The 12,772-nt window shown below is 41.5% G+C and overlaps 1 protein-coding gene across 2 annotated transcripts in view; it reads right to left on the bottom strand.

The window, feature by feature from the left end:
• LOC134207130 (frequenin-2) overlaps positions 1-12,772 on the bottom strand; it is a 616,630-nt gene that overhangs the window by 7,362 nt on the left and 596,496 nt on the right. For both annotated transcript variants that reach the window (XM_062682848.1, XM_062682849.1), the window contains exons 6-7: positions 5,930-6,008; positions 4,740-4,828 (exon numbers count right to left, since the gene is read on the bottom strand). In XM_062682848.1, coding sequence (XP_062538832.1) covers positions 4,740-4,828; positions 5,930-6,008 — 168 coding nt within the window. The remainder of the gene's footprint in view (positions 1-4,739; positions 4,829-5,929; positions 6,009-12,772) is intronic.

The raw sequence follows: 12,772 nt of genomic DNA, 5'->3' as shown, positions 1-12,772 counted from the left end.
TGGATTGGATTTGGATTTGATTTGGATTGGATTTGGATTGGATTTGGATTGGATACGGTTTGGATTGGGATTGGATTGGGATTGGATTTGGATTGGATTTGGATTGCATTTTGATTGGATTTGGATTGGATTTGGATTGAATTTGGATTGAGTTTGGATTGGATTTGGATTGGATACGGTTTGGATTGGGATTGGATTGGGATTGGATTTGGATTGGATTTGGATTGGATTTGGATTGGATTTGGATTGGATTTGGATTGCATTTGGATTGGATTTGGATTGGATTTGGATTTGATTTGGATTGGATTTGGATTGGATTTGGATTGCATTTTGATTGGATTTGGATTGGATTTGGATTGAATTTGGATTGAATTAGGATTGGATTTGGATTGAATTTGGATTGAGTTTGGATTGGATTTGGATTGGATACGGTTTGGATTGGGATTGGATTGGGATTGGATTTGGATTGCATTTTGATTGGATTTGGATTGGATTTGGATTGAATTAGGATTGGATTGGGATTGGATTTGGATTGGATTGGGATTGGATTTGGATTGGATTTGGATTGGATTTGGATTGGATTTGGATAGGAGTTGGATTGGATTTGGATTGGATTTGGATTGGATTTGGAATGGATTTGGATTGGATTTGGATTGGATTTGGATTGGATTCGGATTGAATTTGGATTGAATTAAGATTGGATTTGGATTGGATTTGGATTGAATTTGGATTGAATTTGGATTGAATTTGGAATAAATTTGGATTGCATTGAGATTGGATTTGGATTGGATGTGGATTGGATCTGGATTGGATTTGGATTGGATTTGGACTGGATTTGAATTGGATTTGGATTGAATTTGGATTGGATTTGGATTGGATTTGGATTGGATTTGGATTAGATTTGGATTGAATTTGGATTGGATGAGAATTGGATTTGGATTGGATTTGGATTTGGATTGGATTTGGATTGGATGTGGATTGGATTTGGATTCGATTGGATTAGATTGGATTTGGATTGGATTTGGATTGGATTTGGATTGGATTTGGATTGGATTTGGATAGGATTTGGATTGGATTTGGATTTGGATTGGATTTGGATTGGATTTGGATTGGATTTGGATTGGATTTGGATTGGTTTGGATTGGATTTGGATTGGTTTGATTGGTTTGGATTGGTTTGGATTGATTTGGATTGGTTTGGATTGATTTGGATTGGTTTGGATTGATTTGGATTGATTTGGTTGGTTTGGATTGGTTTGGATTGGATTGGTTTGGATTGGTTTGGATTGGTTTGGTTGGTTTGGATTGGTTTGGATTTGATTGGTTTGGATTGGATTTGGATTGGTTTGGATTGGTTTGGATTGGTTTGATTGATTTGGATTGGTTTGGATTGGTTTGGATTGGTTTGGATTGGTTTGGATTGGATTTGGATTGGTTTGGATTGGTTTGGATTGGTTTGGATTGGATTTGGATTGGATTTGGATTGGATTTGGATTGGATTTGGATTGGATTTGGATTGGATTTGGATTGGATTTGTATTGGATCTGGATTGGATTTGGATTGGATTTGGATTGGATTTGGATTGGTTTGGATTGGGTCCGGATTGGATTTGGATTGGATTCGGATTCGATTTGGATTGGATTTGGATTGAAGGTCAAAAGGTCGGAGGACAAAAAGTTAAAGGTCAAAAGGTCGAAATTACAAAACGTTTTAGTCGAATTGTCAAATGGTAGGAGAGACAAAAGGCCGATACAAAAAAACTGCGTCAAAATGTCGAAGGACAAAAAGTCGAAAGGACGAAAGGTTTTCTTATTTCTTATTTCTTCCTCCTTTTTTCTTTCTATTCTCTTCTTTCTCCCTTTTTCCTTCTTACTTCATATGTTTTCTTTCTTCAATTCTTTTTCCTCCGTTCTTCTTTCTTACTTCTTTCTTCCTTTTTCCTTCCATATTTCATCTTCTACATTTGTAACTTTTTTTCTTTCTCCCTTCTTTCCTTTTTTCCACCCTTTTTATTCCTTATTGTTTCCTTCTTTTTTCCTTTTTTCTTCCTACTTGCTTTTTTCTCTATTCTCTTTTTTTCTTTCTTTTCTTTTTACCGTTTTTCTTTCTTCTTTTTTTTACTTTCTTCCTCTTCTTTACTCTTTCTTGTTTGCTTCTCTCTTCCCTTTTTTCTTCTTTCTTTCATCCTTTCTTCCTTTTTTCTTCTTTCTTTTTCCATTCTTTCTTTTTTCTTCCTACCTTTTTTCTATCTTTCTGCGTGTTTGCTTCGTTCTTCCTTCTTCCTTTCTTCTGTTTTTCTTCTTTCTTTCTTCCGTCTTTATTCCTTCTTTTCATCTTCTTTCTTCCTTCTTTTTAACTTCTTTCTTCCTACTTTCTTTCTTCTTTTTTCTTTCTTTCTTCCTTCTTTCTTCTCTCTTACTTCTCTCTTTCTTCTCTTTTTCTCCTTTTTTTCTTTCTTTCTTCTTCCTGCTTGTTTCTTGTTTTTCTTCTCACTTTCTTTTTTCTTTCTTCCTTTTTTATTCTTTCTCCCTTCTTTCGTTCTTTTTTCTTCCTTATTTCTCGCTTCTTTGTTCCTCATTCCTTATTTATTTCTTCTTTTTTTCCTGTTACTTGCTTCCTCCTTCTTTCTTTTGTATTGCTTCATTGTGTCTTTTCTCATTCTTCTTCCTTACTTCTTTCTTCTATTTTCCTTGTTCCCTCTTTCTTTTCTTCTTCTTTCTATTTTCCTTCTTCCATCTTCTTTCTTTCTTCGTTTTTTTTTCCTCTTCTGTTCTTTTTCTTTTTCCTTTCTCTTTCTTACTACATATGTTTCCTCCTTTCTTCCTTTTCACTTCGTATTTACATCTCACTTCTTACTTCACCGTACCTCACTTCTCACATCACATTTGTCATTTTTCACTTTTTACTTTTCACTTCTCGCTTTTCCATTTGGATTGGATTTGGATTGGATTTGAATTTGATGTGGATTGGATTTGTATTGGACCTGGATTGGATTTGTATTGGATTTGGATTGAATTTGGATTGGAATTGGATTTGGATTAGATTTGGATTTGGATTGGATTTTAATGGGATTTGGATTGGATTTGGATTGGATTTGAATTGGATTTGGATTGGAATTAGATTGGATTTGGATTGGATTTGGATTGGATTGGACTGTGATTGGATTGGATTGTGATTGGATTTGGATTGGATTTGGATTGGATTTAGATTGGATTTGGATTGGATTTGGATTGGATTTGGATTAGATTTGGATTGGATTTGGATTGGTTTGGATTGGTTTGGATTGGTTGGGATTGGTTTGGATTGGTTTGGATTGGTTGGATTGGTTTGGATTGGTTTGGATTGGTTTGGATTGGATTGGTTTGGATTGGTTTGGATTGGTTTGGATTGGTTTGGATTGGTTTGGATTGGTTTGGATTGGTTTGGATTGATTTGGATTGGTTTGGATTGGTTTGGATTGGTTTGGATTGGATTTGGATTGGATTTGGATTGGATTTGGATTGGATTTGGATTGGATTTGGATTGGATTTGGATTGGATTTGGATTGGATTTGGATTGGATTTGGATTGGATTTGGATTGGATTTGGATTGGATGTGGATTGAATTCGGATTTGGATTGGATTTGAATTTGATGTGGATTGGATTTTTTTTACTACTTTCTTCCTACTTTCTTTCTTCTCTTTTCTTTCTTTCTTCCTTCTTTCTTCTCTCTTACTTCTCTCTTTCTTCCCTTTTTCTCCTTTCTTTCTTTCTTTCATCTTCCTGCTTGTTTTTTGTTTTTCTTCTCATTTCTTTCTCATTTTTCACTTTTTACTTTTCACTTCTCACTTTTCATTTATCTATGCTCACTACTTCCATCTTGCATCTCAATTGTCTTTTGTTCTTGTTCTTTCGACCTTTTGACCTTCGACGTTATGACACATATTCGACATTTTGTCCTTTCGACCTTTGGATCACTCGACCTTTTGTCCTTTTGACCTTTTGTCCTTCGACCTTTTGACCGACGACATTTTGACCTTCAACCTTTTGACACAGATTCACTTTGACATATATCTTTAACCAATTCTCTCGAAACAAATATTCGACGGGTTGTGTTGCTCTTTTGTTCACTATGGAAAATTGGTCTGATTGGACTATGGGATCAAAAGTTATGGTCAAAATACTATTTTTACTCATGAGAAATGATTAATCATGGATTTTTGTTTTCGTTTTGGGTGTGGACACAAGCCTTGTGGGCACTGTTTTTGTACTTTCCAGCTATTTATCATCTACCTCATTCATCATGTGCATATCGTCGAGCGACTTTCAGGGCTGTTGCTAGAGCTGAGAAGAATTCTTTAATGCTTTGCTATGTTGGATTTTCTGTGCTCAGCTTTACAAACACTTCCATATTCAACGATCTGTCGATTCGTTAGTCCTTCAACGCCGCTACTTCTCAGCCAAACCTTTTTGTCTCGATGACACTTTACCGCCGTCATTGTTTATGTATAAACCCCATTGACGTATTCAGTAAATTATGTAACCTGAAAAAGATACCCGGATCGGTCTTCCCACCCCCCATCATCGGGATGACGCCTATCATCGTCGACGTGCAGGATAAGAATTTAAATTGATTTACATAATCCAACCGCATGACGGGAGCTCAACGCTCGGGTCGCCGAACCAACAACGCCCACAATGTTATCGATAATCTCCACAGCACTAAGAGCTACTCCAGCAGGAGTCGGGGAGGGTACTTACCACCATCTGATAGATAGCGTCGACGATGTTGTACATTTCGTCCCTCGTTATGAAACCATCGTTGTCAACATCGTATAATCGGAACGCCCCTGTTGTGCATGGGAGGGGAGAGAGAAAAAAAGGAAAACCATCAGAATGCGACCGGTGGAAATACGTTGCACGAGGAAAATGGTTTAAATTGCTTCACTAAGGTGAAAAATAAAAAATCATAAACTCATGGAGACGCAGGGTTGCGTACGTGTGATATCGAAAAAATACGTTTGTGCTTTCAAATGAAATGGAAGGTGCATTTTGAACCACGGCCACCTAAATGAACTCGTAAATGGCGATATTGCACTGAGATAACGCCATCTGCCATCGCACGGTCGGGATTTGTTTTCTGTCTTGAGGGCGTTGCGAATGGTGTGACTTTGCACCTTGCGGCTTTGCACCTGATTCTAATCAGCGCTTTACCGTTTGGCAGGTCCATTTTTGTGCCGTAGAAGCTCCTGCGGCAATGGTGGTGGTGAATACGTAATGGGAATGGGGTCTATCTTTATACGCTTTCAACACGTTGCTTAATGCGTAATGGATAAAGAATGCATATCGGTAAGGACTTTTTTTTGTCGCACGTTAATTTAATTAACGGCAAAAGCATTAACCCAAATTCAATTAGGCATTAATAGAGCTTTAATGTAAATAATGGCACGAAGGCTGGCTATTTTTGGTTATTTTGAAGCCAGTTCGGGAATATGCAGCAAATGAAAATTATCAGAAAATTATCCTTGGATTGCCACGCTTGTCAAGAAAAGGAATCAAAGCAATTTATTATTATGGAAAAGTTCCGTTCTTAGGCATCGAAAATATTACTTTGACTTGTCTTAGGACACGTACTATTCAATATGTTTCCTCCGCCACCGTCAAAACTAGATTGACTAGAAGGCATTTCACTAAAATGTTTTGAGATAGTTTTCTATTTTACTGAAGTTTTTGCGCAACGTTTTGTGTAGGTATAATGGTTGGTTTTGATAAAATAAAATAAAATGGGATTGTAGCTCATATGAACCAGTTAATGAACGATCTATATACTGCCGCTAACCGCAAGTCGAGCACATCTGTATATGGACGCCCTTATACAGATGTGCTCGACTTGCGGTTAACAATATACTGTCCATTCCAAATCAACGTAACATACAATAATTCATACTCACAGTGTAGTTTCTCGTCCAGGTTGCCTCTCGATGTGATTGATAGCGCTCTGATGAATTCTTCAAACTCGATTGACCCGTCCTGTTGGTGATTGCATATAAGGTAGGATGAAATGACATTTTCGTGTTAATGTTTTATATTTTATATAGGGAAATGTTCCGATTTCCGTATAATTGTACATATATCCATCTCATCGCTAAACAAAGAAATACGGCACCAAATTCGTCGCTTCTTTTTGTCAACATGCGTGCTCACTGCTGAAAAAAATCACAAAAATAATAAACAAACCAAATTCCTTTCCATTGCTATGTTTTTGATGGGATGGAAATAGGAGCTATGAGATGAAGTGGCGAACCGTTCCCCTATTTATATATTTTATTCTATTAATTGTTTAGCCGTCAGCAGATACGAAATCGCATATAAGAAAGCATTTTTTGAATCAGGTTCGATTTTTTGAATACATGGACAGCTGTTCCTTCCCTAATAGCTCTCCGTAAGCATTCAGCGGCGTAGCCAGAAAATTGGTCTGAGGGTTTTTAAAATTGTTTTCGATTAGGCAATTTTAATCTTTCATCTCGGAAACTGATTATGAATTTTGTTTCTGTTCGACTTTACGTCCCACGTCGTTCAAACACACGGATCCAGAATCTTTAACGTTTTCTCAGCTTCTTTCTAGCATGGAAAATAATGAGTGCAACGGTTCGTTTTCCAATTTCTACGAATATTTAGAACAAATTTGTGTCAACTGAGATGCAAGATCACATTGATTCGATTAGATTAGATTGATTTATTATATTGTTTTAAATGACTCCTTCCATCCTGGACTATGCGTGATTTTTTTTTTATCTATTTTGATGAATTATTGATGTGAAAAATAGCAGCTGACCATTTTTTTTAAATGTTTTCCCAGGTAAAAATGTTTTTAAACAAAACAATATAGTACTTACGATTTCATCGACACAATCCAACAGTCAGCAAAAACTATTTGAAACATGAAAAGTTAAACCTGTAGTGTTTGAAATTAGTGTCAGTTTTTTCTGCAATATACTTTTCTTTTTCCTTTTCTCGGATGAGTTCCATGAATTGATCACTTCTACAGATATTCTACGCAACTACGCAACTACGCTACGCAACTGGCGGAGCCAGAGTTGGTTATTGACGGTGGCATCAATAAGATCTATAATTGTTTTCGCCTTTCTAACACTATGTGTAAGAATCAAGAAATGTAATACCAAACGTGATCTCGGCTCCGTAACGCTTCACGGCAATTGAGCCTCCAGAATAAACGAAGGATAAAAAAATGTTGCCTTTCTTATACAACAAAGTTGTACCGAAAAACTATCACATCATTCCAAAAAAGAACTTTTTATAGAAGGCCATAGTGGTCTCCCCTTGGAAAAAAGTTGTTTCAAAACGACACCTTTCCCAGGGCAGATTTCGTCATCCAAAATGACCATCAGTCACACAAAACACCAAGTCTTCACATTGAAACACAATTTACAGTTTATTACACTTCATATTTACTTTATATCAAACATCGATTTATTATTCTAATTTACGACACGATGCGACCATAGCAGGTAAAATTGGTAACGCATTCGTTCGCCGACGACATACATTGATAGCAGGGTGAATGATACTATCGTTGATGCTTGAATAAATGGTCTGTTCACAGACATCCTCACCCACCCTGAAGTTGCCAGGAAACTTCTGAAATGAAAAGAAAAAAACTCCCTTCGATGCACTGGATGGAATCGATTGACTTGAACCCTAATCTTCCTGATTCTGCAATGGTAGCACACACAATTTGGCTACCGGCCTTTTCATGATCCCGGTTGAGGTTCTTAGCATTACCACTCGAGTTATTCCATCCGCGCCAGGGTGTAGTTCTTGAATCCGGCCCATCTTCCACTGAATAGGTGGTATGTTAGGCTCGACGATGACAACCAGCCTTCCTACCTTCACGTCTATTGCCGGCTGCCAGTGCTTCCCTCTAGCTTGAAATTGTGACAGATATTCCCGGCGCCATCGTTTCCAGAAGTCCTGTAATTGTCGCTGTATGAGCTGGAACCGTGACAATCGGTTTAGCTGGACGTCTCCAAGATCTGGGTCGGGTAAAGCATAAAGTGATGCTCCGACTAAGAAATGCGCCGTCGTTAGAGACTCCAAGTCCAACGGATCATCGGATAACGCCGTCAATGGTCTGGAGTTAAGGATCCCCTCTACTTGTGCCAACAATGCAATGTGGTGAAGTCCTCATGCGATACTGGATTTCCACCGAGTACTCTCAATATATGGAATTTGACTGAACGAACCGCGGCTTCCCATAATCCGCCAAAATGCGGGGCACTTGGAGGGTTGAAGTGCCAGTAAATTCCTTCATCTGCACATTCCCTCGTTACAGCGGCTCGGTGTTTTTCCTCCTTCAGTAACACGAAAAGTTCTCGGATCTGGTTTCTTGCGCCTACGATATTGGTACCGTTGTCTGATAGACGTCACTACAGCGCCCACGGCGCGCAAAGAATCTTCGCAAAGCTTGCAGGAACCGCTCCGTCGATAGATCTGACACCAGCTCCATATGGACGGCTTTCGTAGCCATACACACAAAAATTTCAACGTACGCTTTTGTTAGTTTACGCCCTCTTCCTTCTAACAAGAATACCGGCCCAAAATAGTCTACGCCGGTTTTTGAAAACGGCCTTGAAACAGAGACTCTTGCTGCTGGCAGTTCTCCAATTTGTTGCTGGATTGTACTCGGTTTAGCCCGGAAACAACGTTAACACTGATTGACTTCTTCGCCAGATTTCTGCCACCAAGCGGCCAGTACCGCTGTCGAACTGAAGCAAGTAGAAGCTGTGGTCCAGCATGCAGATATTTCTGATGATAATGACGAAGAATCAACTCGGTGAAAGCGTGCCTTGCCGGTAGGATGATTGGATGTTTAGAATGCAGTGATTCTTCCGAATGATCTTATCGTTCACCGACTCGCAGAATGTCGTTCTCATCGACCCGAGGATTGAACCACCGTAGAGGTGAGTTCCGTGATACTGACGTGCCCCATTTTAACTTGCACAGCTCGTCCGGGAAAGACTCCACCTGAACCTTCCGAATTATCAGCTGCTCAGCGAGATGTAGCTCACACGAAGATAGAAATCCCGTTTGCCTTTCTGCGGCTGGACACCGTAGGTTATTCAGGAAGCGCAACCAGTATGCTGTCATCCGAATCAACCTTGTGAACGTCGAAAATCTTACTATATAATCCGAGAGAAAAACGAACTCCTTCGACGAAGCGCAAACCACCACGTTGAGTCGCTTTTCCAGTTCTTCCTTCAGTGGTGCTTCCGTGGCTACAGGCCACTCTCCGGAGTCTTGCTTTAACCATGTGGGCCCATGCCACCACTGTTCATTGTCACGGATGTTGTTCGGTAGTATTCCACGCGATATCAAGTCTACTGGGTTGGTGTTCCCTGGAACATGCCTCCATTTGTCTACTCCCGTCAAGCCTTGAATCTTCGCAACCCTGTTCGCGACGAAAATAGTCCAAGTTCCTGGCGATGACTTGATCCAATGAAGAACGCAGGTCGAGTCCGTCCAGAAATAAACCCTGTCCTCTATCTTCAGCGATTCTGTCACCTTTTCCCAGAGTTGTGTTGCCAACAGTGCTCCGCAGAGTTCCAATCGTGGTAGAGCATGCGTCTTGAGCAGCGCCACCCGTGATTTCGAGGTCAACAGATGAATCGAAACCAAGCCATCCTCTATCTGACTTCTCACATAGATTGTCGCGCTATATGCGACTATCGAAGCATCCGAAAAACAATGGTATTCTATGGATACCGATCCTGGAACTATAACGCACCGTGGAACCCGTACATCGTTCAATACTGGGATTTGCTCGTGAAACTTTCGCCATTCCTCACCCACCATTTCGGGTAGCGGGTCATCCCATTGAAGAGTTTCACCCTTCTCGTTTTGCAAGCATCAAAGCCGCTGCATAAAAATCATCGCTGAGGTAATCGTTGCTCCGAGCAGACCAAGCGGATCGAAAAGCCTCGCTATGTAGCACAGCACTTGTCGCTTCGTAAGAATCTGGTATGCGGTGAGAGAAGGAATCTCGAGCTTGTACCGAAAACGATCAACGTTGGGTAGCCATGTTAAGCCCAATGCTTTCACCTCCGCGTTCTGGTCCCAATCAATACCGTTTGCATCCGGTAACGCCAAACATTCATTCGGAAGCCCTTCGAGTACTTCCGGACGGTTAGAAGCCCACTTTCGCAGTTTAAATCCTCCGCTGATCATCGCTGCGTCGAGTTGTAGCCTTAATTCGATCGCAGATTCGACGTCGTCCGCTCCTGAAATAACGTCGTCCATATATACGTCTTCTTCGATCGTCGTAGCCGCCAGAGGAAACCGCTCCCGCTCGTCGGAACATCTTCTCGACATCAGCAACCACCATCACCTGACGAGTTCTACTCCGAAGGACGATCGACCTAAGATCTTGCTGTACTACTGGTCCTGCATACAGCGCATCGTTGAGGGATATTCCAGTAGAAGTCTTACAGGAGGCATCAAATACCACTCTCACCTTGGTTGTGGTGCTAGTCTCCTTGATTACCGGATGATGTGGCAGAAAACACCGTTTGACTGCCTTCTCCTCAGGTTCGTCCACCTTTCGCATGTGACCGATATTGAGATATATTCGGTCATAAAATCGCTGCACTGCCTCTGTAGATCAGGATCTTTAGCCAACCCTCGCTCTACAACTCGTAATCGCCTCAATGCGATGTCTTTCGATTCACTAATTTTCGCCAGCACTTCAGTGTTCTTTGGGAGGGTAACTGTGTGACGTCCATCCGTTTCCCGCTCCACCGTGTTTTCGAACAGCTCTTCGCAGCGGCTTTCTTCCGGAGAGTGTTTGTTGACGGCTTCCACTTCCTCGCAGGACCAAAACCGTGCCATTATCTCTTCCAGATCGTCCGACAATGCCATGTTGCAGGAGTATCTAGTCGCCTGACTATCCGATGTGACTTCGTCTGTCACTATCCATCCGAAAACGGACTCTGTCAATACAGGCTTAATTGAATTTCTTTTCCTGACGGGAAGAAGGTGAAGAAAGCTTGGATGCCCAATACCAAATCGATCTTCCTCGACCGGAAAACTCTGGATCCGCCAGCTCGATGTCTACAGGTATGTCCCATCCACTTGCCTGAATAGTGGACGTTGACAGGCTCGCTGTGACCTTCGGCAACACAAGGAATTCCATAGATCGAGCGTACGACGAAGCGCGGGACTTGACGACTGCTTTAATTTTGTGCGTTGCCTTTATTCCGGATTGCCCGATGCCCTGAATCGAAATGTTGGCTTGTTACCACATCCGGCGGTGACAGAGCAGTACGAGGAGTTGGCTTCATGGTGATCGGGAAGCAGATGAAGCGTGTTACCGTGTGGAAGCAGTGGAAGCCGATAAGCGACCGCATTTGCGTGTTGAGAATGAAGGGCAAATTCTTCAACTATAGCATGTTCAGCATCTATGCTCCAACGAACAATACTACGTGAAGGATGAGTTCTATGAGAGCCTTGATAAGGCCTACGGAGAGTGCCCAACCCACGATGTAAAGATTGTCATCGGAGATGCGAATGCGCAGATCGGAAGAGAAAGTTTCTTTCGCCCTGTCATTGTTACGGAAAGCCTTCATTCCGCTGCCAGCGATAATGGTCTGCGACTTGTAACCGTTGCTGCTGCTAGAGGGATGGCAATAAGCAGTACCTACTTTGCACGTAAGAATATCAGTGGTGGAAATACTCGCTTCACGAGTAAGAAAAGAGTGTAATTGGGCCTACAAAAAATGCCACACTCGCGCGAACCTACTGCCTGCATTTTTTTGGTGCTTACTTTGTTTGCGAGTACGGGCAGAGCAAAGTAAAAAAGCAAGGCAGTATTTTGTTCGGGAGTAATCACGATCGCGAGTATTTGTAGTTATTTCGAATATAATGGATAAATTTCACTTGTGATAAACATAATAACTATAAAAAAGGTGTTCTTGCTCGAACACCTCGAACATCCGTGATAAACATGTTCCAAAGTTGTTTTATGACATTTTGCAAATTAACCCGGATGACTCGCGAAGCTTCACGAACATTTTTCGGGTAGTTGCAAAAATTCGGGCGCGACTTTCGAGCGTCACGAATTCACGAAACAACAAAACCATGCGTTTCAATATCCAACACTTGTCAGTTGAAGGAGTTGAACAGTACCACCAGAAGCTGGACGAGCGGATAGGAGATGCCACCGGATCTGGCGACGTCAACGGATTGAGGGAAAATATCCACGAAGCTGTGACTACAACAGCGCAGGAAGTGTTGATGAGGAATACCAGCGAGTGACGGACGAGAAAAATGTTGCTAGGAGTCGAATGCTAGTGGCTCGTACCCGTTCTTACAGAGAGCGGTACAGTGTAGCAAGGGCAGAAGAGAAACGAATCCACCGCAGAAAAAAAGGCAACACGAAGAGAGTGTGATAGCTGAAGCGCAGGATAACATGGATAGAAACGATATGCGGAGGTTTTACGCAACTGTCAATGGCACGCGGCATAAGACTGCGCCAGTGCCCGCCATGTGCAATGACCGAGAGGGGAATTTGCTGACAGACAAGACTATGGTGGCAGCCAGGTGGAAGGAGCACTTCGAAGATTTGTTGAATGGTGAAAATGAAGGTGTACTAAGAAGCAGGATGGACATAGACAGCGACGGTCAAGCTGTGGAACCACCATCGCTGGACGAGGTTAAGAAGGATCTAAACGAGCTGAAAACAGTAAAGCTGCTGGGAAGGACGAGATCCCGGTCGAGCT

This window comes from Armigeres subalbatus, chromosome 1, assembly GCF_024139115.2.
Source record: "Armigeres subalbatus isolate Guangzhou_Male chromosome 1, GZ_Asu_2, whole genome shotgun sequence".
Taxonomy (NCBI): domain Eukaryota; kingdom Metazoa; phylum Arthropoda; class Insecta; order Diptera; family Culicidae; genus Armigeres; species Armigeres subalbatus.
The sequence above is the reverse complement of the archived record's forward strand: the minus strand, read 5'-3'. Positions and strand labels throughout refer to the sequence as shown.